This window comes from Lutjanus erythropterus, chromosome 2 (genome assembly GCF_056507025.1).
Source record: "Lutjanus erythropterus isolate fLutEry1 chromosome 2, fLutEry1.hap2, whole genome shotgun sequence".
NCBI lineage: Eukaryota > Metazoa > Chordata > Actinopteri > Lutjaniformes > Lutjanidae > Lutjanus > Lutjanus erythropterus.
The window spans coordinates 41,466,865-41,489,755 of NC_139318.1; the positions used below are offsets into that span (position 1 = coordinate 41,466,865).

The window sequence follows — 22,891 nt, forward strand, 5'->3', positions numbered from 1 at the left end:
GAACACAGCAGGGACATTTTTGGAGCCATAAGCAGAATTTGATCTCCTCCCATGTCACCCCACCCCACCCTGCTGTCCCAGTCCATAAATCAAGTCACCTGAATAAAACCAAGATGGAACTGTAAAATACTGTCTTTTGATGTTCTTATTAGTGTAACGTAAGTGAGAATAGAAAGTTACAGTATTATGAATATGTTCAATCGAACAGAGCTGTAAATTAGTCTTATTTAAAGACACACTCCCTGGTTTTAAAGCAATCAAATGAGCCCCAACTCCTACATAACTATAACCATAATCAAAATTGCAGTTGTTGTTTATTTTATGCATTTGAATCTGTGACCCCAACAGAGGCTTACTTTTGTTTATTTTGAAATATCAGAATAATATAATAATAATTATTATTATAGTTTTGTTTTGACATTTGTAATGCATCTCCATAGTTTTTAAATAGTAATACAAACTTTACATTTTTGTAGCTCTAAGAAAATCTTAAAATTTCATGTGTTTCCTGTTGTTCATGATAATGGCCTACTATACTTGATTAAATAGTGGGCATTCTTTATATTGTTTACATATAGCAATATGCAATATGGCTATAAATAGAAATGTACCACATTCAGTCTCTAGTATATTGTATTATAAGTTTTTCATTGAGACAGTTACATGTTTACCTTCATAATCCTAATACCATATTTTATTGAAAATACTGCCTGTATAGATTTACATGAGTATCAAATGGTTAAATCGGTATTATTATTTTTGTTAAGTAAGATAATTACACAAGTTGAAGTGAATTTGCTTTTCAAATACACAAATGTTACAGAGAAAAAGTAATGTATGAATGACAAAATAAAAGTACATAATAAATCTAACAATTAGTATAATAATAAGCAGTCCCAATAAGTCTAATTTTGATATAGCATAACACTGTTTGGACTTAAAAAGTAAAAAAACTTGAAATTGTGATTTAGTAAGTCAAAATAAAAAACAGAACATTTTACATTTGTTCTGGGATTGTTCTCACACAGAGAAATGTTGGTTGATCTTAAAGTTCATCCAAACATATTTCCTGCAGATTTTTCTTTTAAAGATGTATTCTTTGGTGTGTTTGATTTTAAGATGGAAAATAAAAGTTAACAATTTTTAAAAAAAATAAATCTTGTATTTTTTTTTACTTGCTAAATACCACATCCTGCAAGTTCCTCCTTTATTTACTGTTTTTTAAATGAACTAAATGAAACATGTAGATGCAATAAAATAATCAAAAAACTCTTGGTGTACGGGTCATCCTTTTTCTTCAGAATTAGAATCAGAAATACTTTATTGATTCCCAGGGGTAAATTGTTCACCTTGCAGATGCTTTCAAGAATAAAACAAATATATTGCACAGTGGAATATGAAGAAAAAATTAAAAAATATATTTAAAAAGGTGCACAGAAATGTGCAGAAATATGTACAATCTACTGCCAATTAAATAAAACAAAATATATGCAGTAAAAGTATGTGCCTTATTTGTACATACAGTAGTATACTATCATTAAAAATATATTCTGTAATATACTATAATAAAATCAAAGTTGATATATAAAATAAATATAAGAATTACATACACAATATGCATCATTATACAATAAATAATGCAATAATAAATTAAATTCTTTTTTGAATTTTTCAGGGACAGTACGTATTCATAAACATTGCTGTAATCATGCCACAATTAGCCAAAAGGCTGGTTTTCATCGCAAAAAAAGTTGGCAACCTAAAATCAAAATATATCAATTTATTAATTTGCTTTCATTTATTTTCTCATTTCCAACTTTTCACGAGTTTCTCTTTTCCCGGCATTAATTGGCTTCCGCAGAATCCGGTTAAATCCTCTAATTAACCGCATATATTTTAATCCAAAATTAAGACGACGTTTTTTCGGAGTCAACTGCTTTAATGAGCTCAGCGGTGAGTGGAGTTGATGTGACTCGGGCCGTGAACGCACCCCGCCTGTCTGCTCTCTAGTTACAGTATGGCGGCCGGGACTTGCGGAGGAGGACAACTTCTTCTAGATTCCTTCCAGAAAACTGGAGGAAGGCGACGGCTATAGCTCACAACCGTCACGGCAAACACAACCCGGACTGAGATAGACGACGACAGCACAACTTGTGGCTTTCACCGAGCTTTTTTCCTGGGAAATAATCGGGCTGGTGTGATGCGTGAGGACCCGCAGTCAAGAAACTCCCCTGATTTTTCCGCGTCTGTTTCTGCTGCCCGGACTGACTGACTGTCAGTTAGCCGGTTAGCTCACCTAACCGCTAGCTTCATGCTAACGCTCGCTTGCAGGGCTCGGTAGTAGCCAAAAGACGGGCTAGCTTGCTGCTTTTATTTGCTCCAGGAGACAGGGATGGCATTTCGCCTCCACTCGGTAAGCGAACTGGTTGAGAAGGGTGGGGAGAAAACATTTGAGGACCTTGATGATAAGTTTGTCGGCACTCATTAGCCTAGCCTAGCTTAGCCTAGCCTACTGGTACAACGCCAGAGAACGTTGGCCGAGAGAGTTAGCGCTTTGCTTGTCCAATAGCGAGCTAGCCAATTAGCATTTTTAGTTGCACAAGAAGACCTGCTAATCCCCCGTTCATCCCGGCTGAGTGTTGTGAAGCCTCTGCACAAACTAATTCAGACGAACAGTTGAGACTGAACTGCATTAATTAATTGACTATAACTCAGGGGTGTTTGTGGCGTTCAGTCTTGCTAGGTGTCGTTAGCGGTCTTATAGGTGTACTTATAGGTGGAGGGAGTGGTAACGTTAGGTAGCTAGCTAAGGTTCCCTGTATCAGGGCAGCAATGTCACCCAGATTATGTCAGGGTGTAAATGACGATTAAATGACAGATGACACATTACTAAACGTGGGGTGTGTGCCCGTTGTTAGCTTGCTGCAAGACAAGACTCAACTAGAAAGCGCGCAATAATTTGGTTAACTGCCTACAACGACATTAGATGGGTAGTTTCCTAGACTGATAACTCATTCGATCAGTAGTCACAATTATTGGCATGAGCTGTTGCTATCTTTGGGGACTAAAGCTCATGTGTGTGGTGCCTGACAGGCTTCCCTCGCCTGCTTCAGTGCTGGAATAGTTTGATGGACGTGGGAGGCTGTTTGCCAGACTGTCAGAGCTATACTCAGTCATGTATGTCTTGACACATGGCACCCTGGTCTGTACATAGTGCCTGCTGTCAGATGTAAGTGTCGTTATGTAGCTTTTGGTGGACAGTCAGTGAAGGGAATGTCTTGTCTTTTTTATACCTGTTGGTTTGTTTTTTATTTTAATTTTTTTCAAACACAGGAGAGTCTTGTCGAATCAAAGTGGGACAGCAGTGCAGCTTTGGCTGTGTACAGTGGACAATGTTTATTAGTTAGTGCCTAGAAGCTTAGAGGACTAACAGTTAGGCCTACACATAGGCCACAGATATTGTAGTTTATTCATTGGGGATTGCAACAGAAGCCAGCCACTCTGGATCAAGAAAACCTGTCCCTCGTGTCTGGTTGGAGTAATACTCTCAAGCCAAAATCAATGCCTTCAGCGCTGGCCGTGTTCGCCTGCCGACCCAACTCGCACCCATTCCAGGAGCGGCATGTATACCTGGATGAGCCAGTCAAGATCGGCAGGTCGGTGGCTCGGTGTCGCCCGGCCCAGAACAATGCCACCTTCGACTGCAAGGTGCTGTCCAGGAATCATGCCCTGGTCTGGTTCGACCACAAGACCGGCAAGGTAAGAGAACCGGCAGTTACTCTATCCCAGGGGTTTTCAGAGTCTGAGAGTCTTAGTTTCGCTCAGTTCCTTGAGGTCTATGAGATCATGATTATGTTATTTGATTGCATAGACCCTCAACAGTTCAGCCAAGATAGCCTAATATGTCTATTTTACACAAGACTACACGTAGAAAAGGTCTGCCCAAAGGCATTGGCCTCTGACTCTGGGCAAGTATGGTAAACAGTAATATTTTCCAATCCTGTATCTTGTTAACCAAATCACACACATTTAGGCTATTCTGTGTGATCTCCTTTTGAAAATCTATGCAGTATTTTTTATTTTCATTCACTGGGCCTCCCCTGAAACTGTTTGGAGCCCAACCTCCCACTTTGAAAACCCTTGCTCTATCCCGTTTTGATATGTGCCCCATTTCATGAGACATGTATTTTTAATTTGCACCAATTCATTTACACAAAACAAATTTATCATTTTAGGGAACAGTAAAGGAAAAATCTTAAGCCCACCCACCTTATTCTCTTTGTAGTGTGATAAATCATTAAACTTAGAACTTACTATCATTGTATCCGGTAACATTTCTTGATATCCAGGTACTGGATCAATAACCAGTGTTGTCTCTTGTTCAGATTTTTTTATGCATACTAATGTGTGGAATAGAATAAACACTTTGCCAGACAACGGCATGCTTGGCACATTTTCAGTTGAAGCGCTTTCTATTACTGTATTTTCCTGTCAAGATTGACTTGAATTAGGTGTAAAATCTTCTAATAGATCTGTTTTTTTCTTTTGATGAATTCATAATTGTAGAAGCTTTTCTGCTGGAGAATTTTGGATGATACAGCTCAAACGCCTCATCTACTGTATCTTCACAAATAACCACCTCAAAATGATTCTAGGTCATATTTAAATTGCCAGCAGTGCTGCCACAAACAAACATGTACTCTTTTACATGATAACAGCCTGGAGCAAGACTTTCTCCTGAGTTTGAACTCTGCTCAGACCTGAACAGATTGAGTTTGCTTAAGGGTGCATTCACATAAAAAATGTTTGGAGGGAAACATCAAACTCTTTTAAGTGTTGCTTTCTGTTGATGTATCCAACCAGGATCCAAAATGAGCTATTTTGTCCACCAGCCAAATGACTACTACATGTTGAAATTTTACCAGTGACTGAGTAGATTACCTTTGTTTTTTGGCTGTTGAGTGAAGCAATCTACCAATCTTGCATATTTTACCAGCATTTGTCTCGTGACTGGTGCTAATTTTGGTCCTTGTATCCAACACTGTACTTGAAGGAATACATAATCCCAATTGAGCACAGGAAATGTTCCCAAAACTCAGGGGATTATGGGTAGAAGGACACATGCTGTTCCTCATGAAGCTGAAAAGCTGAAAAAGCAGAAGAGAGTAACGTCTGGATCAATTCTAGATTTTTATCCTGCCCATGCAAAAATATCTTTCCTGCCTGTGTATTTGCCAGGCTGAGTCTTGATGAGACATCTGTGTGCAAACTCTGCCTGTATTTGTGAAAATACAACAAATACTTGGTCCATCTTAACCTGGTAAAAAACACTGTAACTTCCCATACATAAAACCATACAGTTGGTTTAGGTTATGATCCTGGCTGCTGTTTTCTGTTTCCGCTCTACTAACAACCGTGAAGGTTAGGATGTATGTTATAATAAATATGGGCTATTGTAAAGCCAATGGTGTCTCTTAGGGAATAATTTTGCATGCAAAGATGTAGTTAAAAATTTAGTGAATCTTATGTGAACTTTTATGTGATTCATAAATAACTTGAAAAAAAGTTAAGATTTTTTGGAACACTAAATGCAAACTCTCAACCTGCATATCCTCACTCTTGTGTGATAGATACATAAGTTAAAACAACAAAATCAAAATATATCAAACATACAAATCACATTTTAGAACATGGCACCAGTTAATGTTTGGCATTCTGGATTAATAAAAGACAGAAACAATTAATTGATTATGAAAATAGTTAGGCCTATTCATTGTTTTTCTGTAAATCTACTAAACTTATTGGTGCAACTGTCTTCTTTTTACCCAGTTTGTCCCAGTATAAATGCATTTCTGTCATTGGAAAAAGTATTGTTGTTGTTCATATTTTTATTTAAATGAATAAGTAGTAAAAATTTGTCACCATGTTTTGCTCAGTTTCCAGACAGAGGTTGAACTTTGTCTGGGACTAAACAAAACTTAATGCAGATATCTATTGAGCCATGCCCTTCAGTTCATTCTGGGGATAGATGTAATCCTTGTCTGGAAAACCAACCTGTAATTTCTTTAAAATCTGCAGGTCTGAGATCCAAAGCAGATGGATCAAATCTGTGTGCTGTAGCGTCTGTCGTTGTGTTCATTCAGTCCGTCTGTAGTTTCTCTGTAGAACAGGTTGAACAGGCTGAGACAGCCATGGGATTACCCAGCTATGTGGCATGCAGGGACTTTGAAATACCCTGTGTGAGTTTGTGTGTGTGTGTGTGCACACAGCACAAGCTATTTATAATGACACCAGTAGCGTCATCCTTTCCTCTCTTCAGGGATGGAATCACACGGACATCAGGATTGACCAGGATAGATTTATTGGCAGCAGTGATTCACCAATATACCATGTATTGAACTGGATAAAACAGAGGATCAATTGTTTCTGTTGTTATCACCAGGGGTTTTGTGTGGTTCAGAGAAGGACTCTATTGGTACTTAGTTGAGCTGATAAACAGTCAGTGGCCTCTCAGTATAATGAACATGGTCACTGACTGGCTCTGTGCTGAAGTTCCCTGAACATATAAGAGAGACTTCAGTAGTGTTGAATGAATATTCAGTAGGCACTCTATTGGCCCAAACACAAGAGGACCCCCTCTTGGATTAAGACTTTTTAAAGATGTGCAACACTTTACAAGGAGGACAGACGGGCCATATTTAATGTCTTTTGAATTAATTGTCACATTTAAATTAAAGTACAATAAATCTACTGCCTCTTTACTGGGAATTATATAATAAATGAGCAAAATACTTCCGATAATAATAATGTGAAGATACAGTGACAACAATACAACACAACAAGAAAATAATCACATTTATAAATTTGAGATAAAAATAAAAGATGAACATTGTGAGGCCTATATAGAAATATGAAACTTATTTAGGTCTGCAAGAACATCGCAAAATATTTTCAGTTGCATACATATAGGCTCATAAATTAATGTAAGTATGGTCACTTTTTAGCAATAAAGGTTTGTGTGGAGAAAAATAACATCCAACTGTATTCAAACATTTATTTTTCTTCAGCTTCTTGCTTCATCATACATTACTAGAGCAGCTGAAAACCGTGCTATGAGAGCGTTAAGTGTGAACCTGAACTAGAAATTTACTGACCAGAAAGATAAACAATGACCTTAAAGTCAATATAAGTTCAAGTTCACTGTTTTCTACTTGTCAAGTTGTAGCTGCTCTGTATTGATGATGTTAAGCTTCACAATGTAGGACAGTAATGTCCATCAACAGTCCACTGACAAATTGAGTGATGTTTATGAAACATGCTCTAAATTTTAAAAGCTCAACTAATACATAAGTTGATACTGGCCTACTAAATCTGCATCAGTGTGTCTATTAGTTTATGTTGCATGTCTGTTTAAAAGTGGAGCAATAGTCACTGTAACATATTTATGTTTTTTCACTCATACTAGTATTTGCCTTTTGTAGGCCAACATCCAGTATGGTTCAGATTGTATTTACACATACATTTAATTTTCACATTGAGAATGCACTACTACATAAGTGTGGTCAGAATTTGTGTTCAATGTACAATTAGGACACAGGATGAGTCCAACCCACAAATACAAAACATAATGCATTCAATTATGGAAATTAATTGGAATCATGTAAACTGTTAAATGACTCACTCCTCACTCTTTCTTGCAAAAGCACATACTCACACACACATAAAAGGAATTAAGACCTACATAGACCTGGCCTGCCTAACCAATACCTCATAACTGTAGGTTCCTCTAATGTGCAGTGAGAACACTGCTCACCACATGATTCTGCATTTTACGTCTGTTCAAAAACCAACCAACACTTTTTGCTCTAATGTCATGTTGAAACAGAGTTTGTCTGTTGTCACTTTCGCCTGTTCTGCATTGTGTGGTTTGAGGGCCTGTTGACTGGAATACCACTCAGGAGCCAAAAGTAAAATGAGATAAAATGTCAATGAAGGCGGTTGTAAAATATGTTTTACTGCACATGTGGACGCTTTGTCTTTTTGGTGGTTTTTGAACTCTGCAGTTTTCACCTCCATCTTGTCCGTTTGTGATAACTGTGCACTGGAGAGAAACAGGTGTGATTGGTCGCATCCTGTGATTGATGAACCAATCAGCTGGCTCAGTGATCCAGCAGATTGCTTTATTATTGATGTTATCATTCTAGTACATCAGAACAGGGTCTGCTCCCCCTGTAAGACTGGAGGAGGTTTCACAAAGATCCCCTCAGTCTTTGATTATGAGCATCACTGAAACATAATGTTCACTTCTCAGCCTCCGCTGGAGCTGCTGGAAAAATCACAATGTGATGACATCATGTCTTGTGTGTTTGGTCATTTTTATTGTCCTGCAGTCAGACTGAAATGAGATTAAGGATTGAGACGTGTAGGACAGTGATTACATGTTATGTACTGTGGCTTTCTGATGTCAGGTCCTCCCGCTGGGATGGTTGCCTTGACACTGACTACTGTGAGGGAAGGATGAACTAATTGACATGAGCGCAGCTGGTGGGATGAATATCTGAAGGGCTCTTGGAGATCATAATGAAGTGTGTTCTTATTTAAGCAGCAGCCATCATGAGAAGGTCAGATCAGACCCAGCTGCTTCTGTCTTAACCCTCAAGGTCCTGGGACCTCAGTTTGGTAACCCCTGTGCTGGAAAACCCAAGAGTCAGCCAGTCAACCAGAGGACAAGTCAGACAGTCGGATGAGGTGTCATTGGAGTGTCATTTATGATTGCTTACTTCTTCCTTCCTCTGTACGCTTTTGTTGACAAGACTCCAGGACTCCCGACAGTTTCCAGCTCCATCACCACATATTTTCCATTTATAGTTCTTTCTTTTTACCATTACTGCTACAGCGACTGTATGTCAAGTCCAGCTGACTTTTGTTTACATTCCATGAAAACAAGACAAAAACTATAAAACCATGCTAGAGGCCCTAAACGTTGCAAATGTTAGATGTAAGTTGTTTCTCACAGTCCTTGGTCTGTTTTGGGTAACTTTCTCAACATGGAGATGTTGAATATAAAGTACTCCTGCTGTAAAATTGCCAAATGTGTATTAATACACTGCTGGAAGTAGTCCCCAACAAATGTGCTCTTTCCTTTGTGTTTGAGTAATGTTTGCTAAAAACTATGATCACCAGCAGTTTTAGGTAATTGCAGACTTTGTTTTTTTTTTTTTTTTTTTTTTTAGCTTTTTTTTTTTTTTTTAATACATTGTTATTTTTGGTCTTTATCTGGAATTGTTGTAGGATTGAGCAATATAGCTAAAGAAATTATCATGATAAAATGTTTCATTTCAGTATATTGATAATTATTAATTTTTTTTTACATAGCCTATTTTTAATAAAGACCAAAAATGTTTGATTTAACCAATTTATTTTGATTTTAACCACCTTACTTTTACTTAAACCACTTCATTTATAAAAGCACACAAGTAATACACTTAATAGACTTAAAAAAAACAAAAACATATCATGTTTTATTAACAATTTGCAACTGAACAACACACCTGTTAAATGAATGCCTTTAACAAATATGGAACACCCTGCAATTTGAAAAAATCTTATAGGCAATGTTGCCATTTCAATCAAAAAATTGATTATTATTGTTCAAGTTGCATGTCACTCATGTTACGCTTCATTATTAAGGGATATAATAGGCTGCGGATAAGTCAGGACATATTTGTTAGGTGCTTTCATGGTTTTTCATTGCATTTAGGTGAAACTATTGGACATTTTCTTGAACAATTTTATTATTGCTATAAATGATGTATCCATTGACAATACATACCATTTTGTTTTATTGCCCAGGCTTGGTTTGTTGACAGTTAGAAAACAATAGTATGCAAGCATCTTTTTCTCATCAGTGTAGTATTGACCTTTTTGATTTTGACATGTCAAATTAATTTTATTTATATACAGCTAAATCATAGTTTTCTTAGGGCATTTTTCATATAGAGCAGGTCTAGACTGCACTCTTCATAATCTTATGTAACTGTGGGATAAACGGGTAGATTTAATTACACCAGTATAGGGCTGTATTCCATTTAGGTTTACCAGTTCCAAGGCCATGATGCTTTGCATAATGAGTCATTGTGACACTAACAGGAACTGAGCCATCATTTATGTTACACCTGTAATTTTCCTGTAATGACCAGGCAACATGTCTGATGTGAAAGTGACTTGAACTGCTACAGGGCAATTACGTTTCTGTCAGTAACTTGTTATTAAACCAACCAACCAGCCTGTCAGTAAGCCACTCAGAAACCTCTGAACAGCCTGTCAGTCAGCTCGTGGTGTGCTCAGGCAGATACGTATCAGATTAAACCAGATTTAGGACTCACAGCGGAGATCTCTGTAATATAGCTGTGTCACTTACAGTCATCCAGGCAGTCATTCATTCATCCTGTGAGTTTGTACACTGAGCCTCAACACATGCCAGTTGACTGGATCAGACCAGGTTTAACCTTCTGGAGGACGTAGTTTTGACACGTCAGAACTGCCTGCAAATCCTGACACTGATCTGTTGGTGACCTTACTACAGCCAGATTTTAGTGAATGTTACAAGAAAAAGTAAAAAGAATATCATATCTTAGTCAAAGTCTCAAGCATGTGGCTGATGAGTTTATTCATACCAGCAGTTTTGCGGATAGTTGAAAGGTAAAATGTTGAATTGTTTGGCTTCCTGCTTCATTACTAACCTACTATTGAGTGTACATACTGCACCAGTGCTGCAGCAATGTGTGATACGATGTGTTGGAGCTAAATTTGTCTTCTCTTGTCCTGCTTGTTTCCCTGCTGGCGGCCTATATGCCCCACGCAGTACCTCACATCAGGATCTGCAGCACTCCTCTGCAGGCCATTGTCACATTTGGTCAGCCCTCTGTGGAGGATTTAGAGTTGAGAAGTGAAAAGAATGCAGGGGAAACCCAGACTTTAATTATAGTATGAATGAATGGTTTAAGAGCCTTATCAGCTTCAAGCCTCATGGTTTAAACAGGTGTAAATACCAGTCAGCAAGTAGAAGCCTGTGCTGGGCTCCATAGAGGAAAGGTCCCTCCTGCCAGGTGAAAATGAACCATGTCATTTTATTTTTAGTGTTTTTCAGTTTTATAAAGGTTTCATGGTCAGTTATGTACTGAATTTGGTTCTACAGCTAATTCTGAACGTTTCAAACTGATTTTACAATTTAAAAAAATGTGTTGTCAGCTGTTGTTTTATACCAAACCTCTGAAAGTATCCATGGCAAAAGTTTTAATTCCACTGTGATGGGAATAAGTTCACTGTAACTAAAACTATAGTTCATATTGTACATTTTCATTTTCGTGAGTTCAAAATTTCATCAAGGAAATAAATCATAAAGGTTGTGTGAAGGATGTTTTGATTATTTGAGCTGAATGGAGAAACAACCCTGGATAGTTCAATGTGATGCTAGTATGTGGTGTTGTTGCTAATATTCAGCATGTTAGCAGCATGTTGACTAATGCTGTCAGGGTTTAATTTGAAATTCAAACTACTATTTCAACTATCAGGAAAATACTAATTCTGTAATGATCTGTCCCAACTTAAATTTATTCTGTAGGAGCAGCAAATCAATTTAAAATTAATGTTTTGTGTGAAATTATTATGTTATTTTTGTAAGTAACCCTGTAATAAGTGGGATAATGTACAGTTAGCAGGTCACTATTGTGAATAAATCCCTTCAGGATGATTCAAGACCCCTCTGCTTTGCATAGGGGTCCCGCATCACCTTGTCGGAGTTTATTTCAATCAATTAATCATGAAAATAATTGGCATAGTAGTTGTTAATGAAAACTGTAAATTGCGGCGCTACTTGAACACCAGCAGGAGCATTATTACTCTGATCTACTGCATGCCCTGTTGACACAAGACGCTTATTGAGAGGCGCTGACAGATTTAGTTAAAAGTGGCTGGGTTCCACTGCACATCAATCTAGAAATTAAATCATAATTTCTGACTAGAGCATGATGGCATGCTGCATGTGAAATTTTTGCTATTGTTCTTTTGGGTATGCGGATCAGTTCAGGATCGGAACCAGTTCACACCGGTTACATTTGAGATTTGGAGAATAAACCCTTTGATTCTTGCAGTATGTCCTTCTCTCTGGTGCCACCATCAGGATAAACTTTGGAAGAATACCTGAATTTAAAATGTCTGTTTTTCGTTCTCCAGTTTCCAGTGACTAATGCATTTTAAGCCTCACTTATCTAGTAGCATCGTGTTATAATTAGGTGTTGTTGATGTGAGGTCAAAGTAAATCGATTTAATGACCTGAGTGGCATATTGTGCAGCTAACAGACCTGGATGTTATAATCTTGGCACAGCAGTAATTAATTTTTTCAGGATGGTCCATCGTGGACATGCACATCAGATGGCGTTTTTGCTGGATGAAAGATTGTGTTATTGTCAGTCTGGTTGTTAGATTATAATGAGAAAACACACCCAGACACACATGTTTACTTGAATCAGCTTTGGGGACATTATATATATATATGTACTTCCATTCATTTCCTGGAGACCTATCCTAACCATACCCTTAACTTAACTCTGCCTTTAACCGCTGACCTCCAGAAATGTGCCTTTTCCCAATTGGGGTCATGGCTTTTGTTCCTAATTGGACAAGCCATCCCCAGTTAGGTGGTCTTTAGCCTGAAATGCGTTCCCAAAAGTAGGCTAAGTCAGAAACACACACGCACACTGACACTCTACAGTAGATGAGTCATTAGATTGCTGTAGGCATCAGGTGGGGCCACATGCACTCTGAAATAGTGAGTCTTCGCTCCCTGTACCTTCAGTGTTACTGTTGGACTACAAGTGCCCCCTAACAGTGTCAGCACAAACTTACTAAGTATGAATGGATAGACATATAGGGCTGCCCTGGCTAAAGATTTTTTTGGTCTACCAGTAGTCATTAGTTTAAGCCATTAGTCAACTAGTCGTTACACGTTTATGACATGAATTTAATCATTTAAATATATAATTTTGGCTGCCTGGTAAAGCTAATGGTAAAAGTGGTAACAACCAGCAAGGAGATTAAACATTTTCTAATTTATTTATTTAATTTCTGTCTACTTAAAAATTTGCTGGTCTTAATAAATGGATGGATGGAAGCACTTCACTGATCCTAAACTGGGAAATTTCTATGTTGCAGCAGCAAGTTACCAGGAAAAGCACAGGCACAATAAATACACATATACATGTAAACACCAAAACAGTATGAATGAAATAAATATAAACCCAACAAATAATTAAATTAAGTAAAATAGCACAGTATACGGTATTAAAAAATCAGTATAAAAAAGAACAGTCAAAAAGATAAAAATGTACCAAAATAAGAAACATTCTGTATACATAAGGCGAGTGTGCAATGAGGTAGTACAAGTTAAGATAACATGTGCTCTTAAACAAGCAGTAGGCTAATGAGATGTGCAATTCACCATGACCATGGAGTTAAGGGTGAGGGTGCAAAACAGAAACTGGCCAAAACAGAAACTATGGTCAAACAGAACTATGACTGTTCCATGTTAGACAGAGGTGTTATTGCTTGGGTCAGGAAAGATTTCCTTTAACAGTCCTTGTGACAGCAAAGCTGTATCATTCTGTTAGGGAAAGAGCTTCCCTGTCAGTCCAGTGTATATCATCGTCCCCAGAGTTAGAGTCCTGGTTGCAGCTTCACCTTGGTACTGTATTCCCGCTGGTCAAACTGGCCTTCTCTGGTCTCAGAGGCAGTGTCCCAGTACAGTACAACTGCTAACTGAGCTAACCCGTCAGTTACAGCATAGTTAACAGCAGTGCATTGGTGTGTTACAAGAGAAAAGGTCTGTGTTGCAACAATTCCTGATCTTATGGCAAGGTGCGTGCCCCAAATTTTTCTACAACTAATGGATAAATTAAAACTCAACTAAGACTCATCTTACCAACTAGCAGTTTAGTTGACTATTAAGTGGCAGCCCTGCAAAATACATCTTCAGTGGTACAGCCTCACTGCAAGAGTGCAAACACCACTGAAAGACACAGGCCACATTCAATGAGGCAGCCACTTTATCAGTTAGTCACGGCCCAGTTTTAATATGGCATCCTTCACCAGCCTCTTTAGTCTGTTTTTGCACAGGAGGGTAGTTGGTTTGTGATAAAAGACAACCGGAGAGCCAATCAGGCAGTCAACCAGGCAGCCGGTGGAGAGCAGTGCTGACAGCAGAGCAGAGCTGTTGTCTGGTATCAGTATTCCACAGCATGGTAATGGCCTCAATCTGAATACCAACACAGCACAGGAACGCTGTTACACAGACAGGACACAGCTCTGTAACTCTCTTTCTATCGGAGTGTGTGCGTGAAGGAATAAGACACTGTTGGCAGGAAAGGCACTCTGGCAAACTCAGCTCTGGCATTGTGCACGTGTGTGTTCAGTGATAGGAGTACTGCATCCAGATACCGCAGCAGGACATCACGATGGAGCTTTAGAAGTAGGGGTGGGAATCTCATGAATCAAATCTGATTATTGGTGTCACAATTCGATTCAGAATTCGTTCTAAATTCTTCTTCATCCAGCCCTAATTAGACATGAAATATCTGATGGTTTTCAAACTAACACAGATCAAAAGTTCAGTTAAGAGCAGAATATACTTCTGTTTCAAAACTACAAGCAGCCATGAGTAATGATGTCAAGGGTCAGAGGTCACAGTGCTAGTTGGAGATGGAGGTATTTCAATTATTTTATAGTATTGATGTTCAGTACCCAGCCTTACAGATGACAGAAAGAAAGAACTAGACCAGGTCTGATACTAGAATTTCATAGGGATGTACCAGTTAGTGTCAGAGATCAGATTCTGTATTGTTTAAATTCATATGCATGCATGATGGTCACATCATGCTCACAGTGACATGGACAGTAACATCACAGCCATATTCACACACACAGACAGCATATCTTCGGTGTTAATAAGAAGAGTGATAGACTCTAAGAACAGGATAAGGACAAGAGAGACGACTCTACAAGCAGACGGAGCAGCTGATAGTCTTGCTGATCGACAGTAAACTTTTTTGCTCTTCAAGCTAACGTTAACTAGCAGCATACTACAGTTGAGAGACTGAAAGTTAAAATCTCACCTCCCGTTCTGGCTGAAGAATAAACGGCCTGCGCTGACAGTGTCTCTGCAAACATTTTCTCATCCAGACTCATTTAATCTCTGCTTTTTAATTTTTTTTTCTTATTTAACACTGCAAAGCATTACTTGATCTAACTGTTGCATGTCAGTCTCTACTTTGTTTACATCTGCTCTCCCATGACATTAGGTAAGTTCACATTCCCCTTGAAATCATGTGAGATCTTGCTCCCCCTGGTACTAATCTTACTATAATAATATAATTAGGCATGACAGTAGCCTGGAGCACTCTTTGAGAAAATGAAAAAAAAAGTAAAAGCTATTTGACAGTCAGTGTTTTATTATGAACATACAGTTCAATCTAATAGTAAAGAGAAGTTACGATATTTTGTTGCAGTGGGAGCTTCTCTAGAATTTTGAGGTTGATACAATATAAATATGTGATTTAAGTCTAGTTTTCTTTAACACACACACACACACACACACACACACACACACACACACACACACACACACACACACACACACACACACACACAAAAAAGAAGGAATCCACACGATGTTTTGAAATGTCTGCCTCTTTGGTTAGTTATGTCAGCAGAAAGCTTTTTTTCTTTTGGTCACCATAAAACTTCATACTCATGTAACAAGTCTATCTTCCTTTCCACCTGCCCTCTTGCTGTTGGAGGTGTGAGTGCGTGATGTGAACTTTTACTATCTTGAACTTGATCCTATAAACATGCTGAGCTAGAGGCAGATAGCGTAACATGTTCATACATGATGCAATCTCTTAGAGGCAATTTTTCTTTCAAGTGAATGGTTGTTAAGCCCATTTACTATTTGCCCGTCTGTTACATCATACCAGCCATTATGGGAAGCTCTAAGTAAGTGAAAGTATCCTGTGACCCTTAGGAAAGATTAACATACCAGCCACAGCTGAACATTATCCAGCAGGGCTGGTAGGAAGGTTGTAGTCAAAAAGCCACAAGAGCAAACATGTTGGTGGTCAGGTAGCTCAGTTGGTAGGAGTGTTTGCCCATATTCAGAGGCTGTGAGTCCTCAGCAATGGCCATGGGTTCAACTTCTACCTGCAGCCCTTTGCTGCATGTTATGCCCCCACTGTCTTTCCCCCTCTCCTGTCATAGCTTCAGCGGTCTTATCTAAATAAGGTGAACCGGTTTTTTTTATTATCTGGTGAAGCAACTCATCCTGAGGCTTCAGCTTTTCAACACTTCCTCAGACAGAGAGGAGGGTGCTGTCGACACTATCGGCCTTCATGAACTTATTGTTAGAAGTCGCCACCAGCCACTACACATGATGCTAAATCCTAGCATGTGGCTTATAGGTTTAGGTTAACGAGGTAAATTATAGCAAAGTTATTTCTCCAGACACTGCAGCAGTTTCAAAAGGCTGCTCTTAAGAAATACTTATTCTGCTTAAATTACCTGCTTTGTAATTAAACTAAAACATTTTAAACAAATTAGCCTGTGAGGAGATTCAAAAGCCTCTACATAATTTAATAATAGATCAAGATTAAATGATTAAATATTTAAGTATTAACTGACGCTGCAGCATATCAAGTGAGTGATTGATCTTGTTGGCATCAGGACTGTTGCTATTAAATGAACAATATTATATAGAGCATGATTAAAAAATACTTGTGAAAGAACTGTTTGCTTCCAAGCAGTTCTACATCATGAACACACAGGTCATTTAATGAAAAAGTCACTTGTTTATGAATAAGTTTAATAAAACTAAGAACTAGAAAACACTGCAACTAAGCTGCTTGGCAATAAAGCTCCCCCTGCCACTTGTAGATATGTGTTCAGCTCCAATATTAAAATGGAAAAGGACAATATTATTTAGAAATAATATAGATTTGAATTAGTTTACCAACTTCATGTCATGCCAAGATTTGAGACACAGCAGTGAGTGAAATACAGAAGAAAAAGCTTTACTGGTCTTTATCTGTATCAGTGTATATTAGCCGATAAATATCTGCTATACTAATATTTGACCTGACAGATTATCAAAGCATTTAATTTGAATTCTTAGACAAAGTGCTCTGTAAAAAGTCAAAGTATGTAAGTTTTTTTTTAAATAAACTTAAAAAAATGAACATTTGAAGAGTCAGAACTGTTGTTTGTTTTTGTTTAGTGATTTAGATTTGGTTCAGTCAGCGCTTTGAAATATTAAATCATCCATCTTTGCTCAATACATCTTAGCCTTTGAGGACGAATATGCCACTGTTAGAGTGTAGAGTCTTTAAAAAGATGGTCTATATGATATCAAGTGTGAAATAATGGCCAGTAAGCTATACTGTGTCGATTTATTGAAACTAAAAGCTCATTTTGATCGATTTTCGATTTAATATTGAAATTGCGACACCCATAATTTGACATTTTATTGAAAAGTCATGTCAGCTAGTAGCTCAGCCAGATAACAGATCCTGGAAGATTCTGTCTCTTGTGCACCCTCTCTTTCTCTCTCTTCCTGCCTGTCTTCCACACAGACCACTAAAGTGACAGAGCTGAAAATAGGCAGCTGAAAATAGGCAGCTGAAATCTGTAGCCGAAACACACTCACCTTTCAAGGAAACGCGCACACAGTGCTGCAGGAATATGCTCACATGCTGACTGATAAAACCTTCTTTCTGTTTGCCAGTAGCAGCAAACCACCTCTTTTGGAAATGGTGGCAGGAGTCCAGGCTTCATTCAGCTGGCTCTCTGCACCGACACACTCGGGGATCAACAAATTCTCCTGCTCTCTCCATCTACAGTCTCTTGTAGATGTGCACTGTAACCTGCAAATGACAGTTTTACACGCCGGTATCATATTTGAAAAGCACCCCAAGTTAACTTTATGTAAATTCAGAGACCTGCTTTCTCTGTGCTGAGGATGAGATGACGAGACAGCTTAACTGCATGTTGTACCAAACAGTCTTTCATCACCTACATTATACATAACTTCTTGCTCTGGCTCGGCTCATGTGGAAGTTGCCAAATATCACGTGAGCACTGCAGCACTATCCACAAAGGTTCCATCATGTTTGAACCAGAGAGCTGATCTTAAGAATCTGTATATTTTAACTGAACAGTATAGCTGAAATAAAGCCAATCAAAATCCAAAATCTACTGTGTTTTGTGCACCTCAGCCTGCTGTTGCAGCACTGCTCTTCTGTACCACAGCTGGACTCAACAGTGCAGCATTTTGCTCCATATCACAGTGAAAATTGGAGCATGCGAATCTGAAAAATTATTTGCACCAGTGAGTGACTCAGCTCAGACACTGATTATCATTAGTTAAGATCACTCCACAAAACCTGCAGCTAGCAGCTTCTCTTATCTTTAACTAGCATTTACCATCACTTCCACTGATTTAAAATGACGGCTGCAGGTCATATCAGCTGAAAATACTGTCTGTAGCTCTTTACTTTGTATTGTATAGATATTTGAAGCTTATAAACTTAATATTTTTGAATCAGAAAAAAAAAAAAAAATCTGATGATACAGATGACCAAATACCTGCTTGTCATGGCCAATACAATAAGATAACCATTATTTTCATATTTTTCTTTCTTTCTTTTTTTTTTTTTAAAAAAAGAAGTAAATAACCTTTCATTTATGCACACCTGAGGGTATGAAAGGCAAAGATGTAGTGAGCAAGGCTGGATGATTTAATATTTCATAGCTTTTAATCAAACCAAATGTAACTGACATCACATTGACAATAAAAACATAAAAAACTTTTCTGACTCTTCAAATGTTCATTCATGTTTTTTTCTGGTAAAGTACAGTGCTTGGCATAATCCTGGGTTCAGCATGAATGTTTTTTTTTTTCACTTGCCTGGTCGGGTAAGTGGGTCAGACATCTACTGGCCTGAAGTCAACTTTTATTTGCCCCTCTACCATTTCATCTATTTGTTAGGATTGTCACATAACAAGAAAGGCTAAAGTTAATTTTCATGTTTCATCTAGGGCTGCAATGTCAATAAAATGTCAGAAAATATTGTAGCTTGTCCGTTTTTCGAAGTCCAAATTGATGTCTTTGTATGTCCCCAAAGATATTCAGTTTAATATAATAATAAATGGAGAAATGTGGGAGATCTCCATATGAAGAGGCTGACAGTGACATTCTTTGCCATTTTTGATTTTTTTTATTTATTTAAACAATTACTCAATTCCATTAAATATATAGTTCAGTTCATTTTTACCACTTGCCTGGTTGGGCAAGTGGTTTGCCAGGTTTGCTTGCTTGGCATGACATTTTACTTGTCTGAGGCAAGTGAGCAAGCCTTATTGTTGAGCCCTGATAATCTGTCAAATCAGATATTATTATAGCTCATATGTATGAGCTATAATTTAAGTGTTCGGATAAGAGCTGCAACAACTAATTGATTAATAAATTGATCTGCAGCTGTTTGATAATTGATTTACTGGTTTGAGTTCATTTTTAAGAAAAAATGTCTAAATTCTCTTGAGGACTTAGGCTTAGGGAAACTGAATTTTTTCACCTTTTTCCAACATTTTAAAATAAACAACTATTAATCAGTTGATCAAGAAGATAATTGACTGTGAATATAATTGTTTGTTGCAGTGCTAATTGAATAATAGATAGTATACATTTCTTATTTTGGCCAATAATTTATCAGCCCAGATATTTATTGTGAATCCCTAAAAAGACTGTCTCAGATTGTGTGGCCTAGAGTTGTTATTTTTATTTGTCAGATACATATTTAACCACCATATAAGTTTCAGGTTCTGCAACAGCAGATACTCAGTATTGGAGGACACAGATTCCTAGTTTATACTGAAAAGTTCCATGTTCACTATTCAGAAATGTATGTGTGAACGCTAAAAATACATTATTTAAACAGATGGAGGAATCCAGTCATGTGACTTGTTACATGTGTGAAAGGCGACAGTCATTCATTGTTAGTGTCTTTTCTCCCCTCTCTTTCTCCAGCCCAGCAAGCCTCTATCCCTTTTTTCCTCTCGACTCAACACCAGTGTTAATATAACAGGTTTATCGTACCAGTCATGACTCGCTTCCTTCAGCGTGACCGACTCATTCATTAAGAAAGTATGGAGAAAATCTCACGCCTCCGTTCCAGTCCTGTGGCGTGACCAATCCTTTGACATCCAGCCCCTCAAAGGAGCCTCTTCATACTCTTACTGTCAGTAATTATTAATCCAAATTTCATGGCACTTCTACTCAGCCTACCATTTGACCTTCCAGTTGAATTCTGATGGTGACCATCAATTGCCCTTTGATTTGTACAGTAATAAAATATATTCAGATTACACTACATTACAGTATTCCTGTAGTTAAACATTCCTGTTTTTGGTTTCTGGGTAGGCATGAACTGGTAGGAAATCTGTCATGACTGGCCCAAGATCCTCAGTGTGATAGATGTTTGGTTTGGCATTTCGTAAAATTTCAGGGAAAATTATGTAGGAGGGCTGTATAGCTGTTCTGACCTGTTAGGACTAAGAAATGAGTAGGCAGAAATCTGTATGTTTTAGCTGATAAGGAAATACAGGATGTGCAACTTTATTTAAAGATGTTTGTCACTCCTCCTCGAAGATATTAACTGGATAAAAGGATATTTTTTTCAAGAGTCTTTTAAAACTACTGAAAACAGTAATCAGCTTCCTGTGTGTACATTGAAACAGTTTTCCTTGCTCTAATTATTCCTCATGTTCGTACTGGCCATTAAGAAATCCCTCCCTCCTAAGTGGTAAGTTTATCTAAGTTTAATATAAGCACTGAACAGTCTCAATTAGTCAAATAAAGTGGGTATTTTAAATAGTTATATTTCTTTAGTTCAAGTTTCCCTCTTTGTGTTCAGTGTTTTCATTCTGAGCTGTGCTGGAGGGATAGTAACACTAAAAGGAAATTTTGTAACAGAAAAATGGTAACTTTGGAAGTCAGACTGCTGAAATCTAACAAACTGTAGATAAAGTTTGTATTTTCCATAGAATAAGGACTGTATGAACAGGGGGGACAAATACAGCAAGCAACATATTGAAACCTGACTATTGTTTTAAGATTGTCTTGAGAAATGATGAGTCTTTCCTTAAAAGCTTCTTTTGACTGTCTCTGTCTGTGTTCATTGCTCTGTAATACTTTTACAGGAAAGAAAACAAGTTTTTGCTTCATGTCTAATTGGGAGTAAGAAAATACAACGACAATGGTGATTTTAAAACTCAAATTGTGTTTACTGCACGAAAGCTCAACACTGTACACAGTAGTTTTAGTCATATTAGTAGCAGAGTAGTCGATTAATTCTTTATGTCAATCTTAAGTATAACTTTCATTATATCAGTTCTACTAACACAGATGATAACCTATTCTTGCTAAATCAAAAACACCAATACCAACACATGTAAGTGGTCTTAAGTGTGGGATCCCTTATGTTTGGGCCTTATGTTTCAATTGATATATTCCTGTGGTTTCAGTGGAGTGGTGAGGTTGCTGCGCTCCACAAGTTCTTTTAGCTTTGTTAGTCTAATAAATAAAGAAAATGAACTGAGAAAATGCCAAGGCAGGAAATATTAAATTAATTAATAAAAAATAATTTTAAAAATGCCTAAAAACAACTTCTGATGGACTGAGCTAATTGCAGATAATATATATTATATTATTTGTTCAATTCTGTACAAAAGTTCATGGCAATCCATGCAAAAGTTTGTTTCAGTCTGAACCAAAGAAGAGGACCGACAAGTTTCATGAATGTGTTGACTTGTCAGCATAAGACCTCAGGAAAAACTGAAAGGCATCATTCATTCATTCTCTTCATTCATTCTTCTCATTTTACTTTGAGTTTAGTTTAAGTCTTTCTCAAAAGGAGACCTTTTTCTTACAAGAGTGAATGTAGGACGCTGCACAAATACTCATGATCTGCTCTGAGGTGGAAAATTTTTGTGACTCCTACGAGTGATTCTGAGAGACTTGATAAATACAGTTGATCCATCAGCTGACTACTACTGTCTGTTTATTAAGTCGTCTGTGTGTGCGTGTCTGTGCACTGCGTCCAACTAAACTGGTGTCATGTGTCGGCCTGCTGACTGGTTAAGTGGTTGTCGTGCCGGTTGGCTGCCAGCTGATGGTTTGCACTGTTTTTGGAGGCTGAGGGCAAATTAAAATCCAAACACAATTACATGGCATTCATTTAGCTGACACTAATGAGGGAGGAGGCATTGAGAGAGAAAGGGAGGAGGAGGACAGAGAAAGGGATGCAGTGTTTCCCAGAGAAATGTTCTGCAAGTGGGTGGAAGTGGTGCAGGAATGTTGGTCGGATTGTTTGAAAAGTTGTGCACTTCTGTGATGTTGTATGAATCGGATAAAAGCCTTTCCTTATTCCAGAATTATTTTCTGATCCTTTTCAATACAAGAAGCTTATAAACTGTCTTTAATTCTTTGACAGGTTTTTTTCTTTTTCTTCTTCTTTTTTTTAATAGGTATTGAGTGTGACAGCAAACACTTCAGTCTTGCATTTCAGGGCCTCATTTCAGCATACCAGCTAAATTAACTAAAATTACATTACCATGTGAGGTTAATGTAACATAAACAACATTTTTTTTTTCAAACAATCCTGAAATTAATAGAAACTGATGGCTGTCACGACAGCAGGATTATTGTTATTACATAATTCTTAATGGGGATGGCGATTAATCACTAATGGTTATAGCAGAGAAACAGTGGGTTGAATATAGAGGCAGAAG

At 37.7% G+C, this 22,891-nt stretch overlaps 1 protein-coding gene across 8 annotated transcripts in view; it reads left to right on the plus strand.

Annotated features, from left to right (window-relative positions):
• The first annotated feature begins 1,962 nt into the window (after positions 1-1,962).
• Positions 1,963-22,891, plus strand: part of slmapa (sarcolemma associated protein a) — a 77,033-nt gene continuing 56,104 nt past the window's right edge. For 4 of the 8 annotated variants that reach the window (XM_084740222.1, XM_084740247.1, XM_084740264.1 and 1 more), the window contains exon 1: positions 1,964-3,759. In XM_084740222.1, the coding sequence (XP_084596348.1) occupies positions 3,562-3,759 (198 nt within the window). In that variant the 5' untranslated portion in view covers positions 1,964-3,561. Of the gene's footprint in view, positions 3,760-22,891 lie in introns of all 8 variants that reach the window. The other 4 variants (XM_084740238.1, XM_084740256.1, XM_084740230.1 and 1 more) reach the window with 3 other exon arrangements.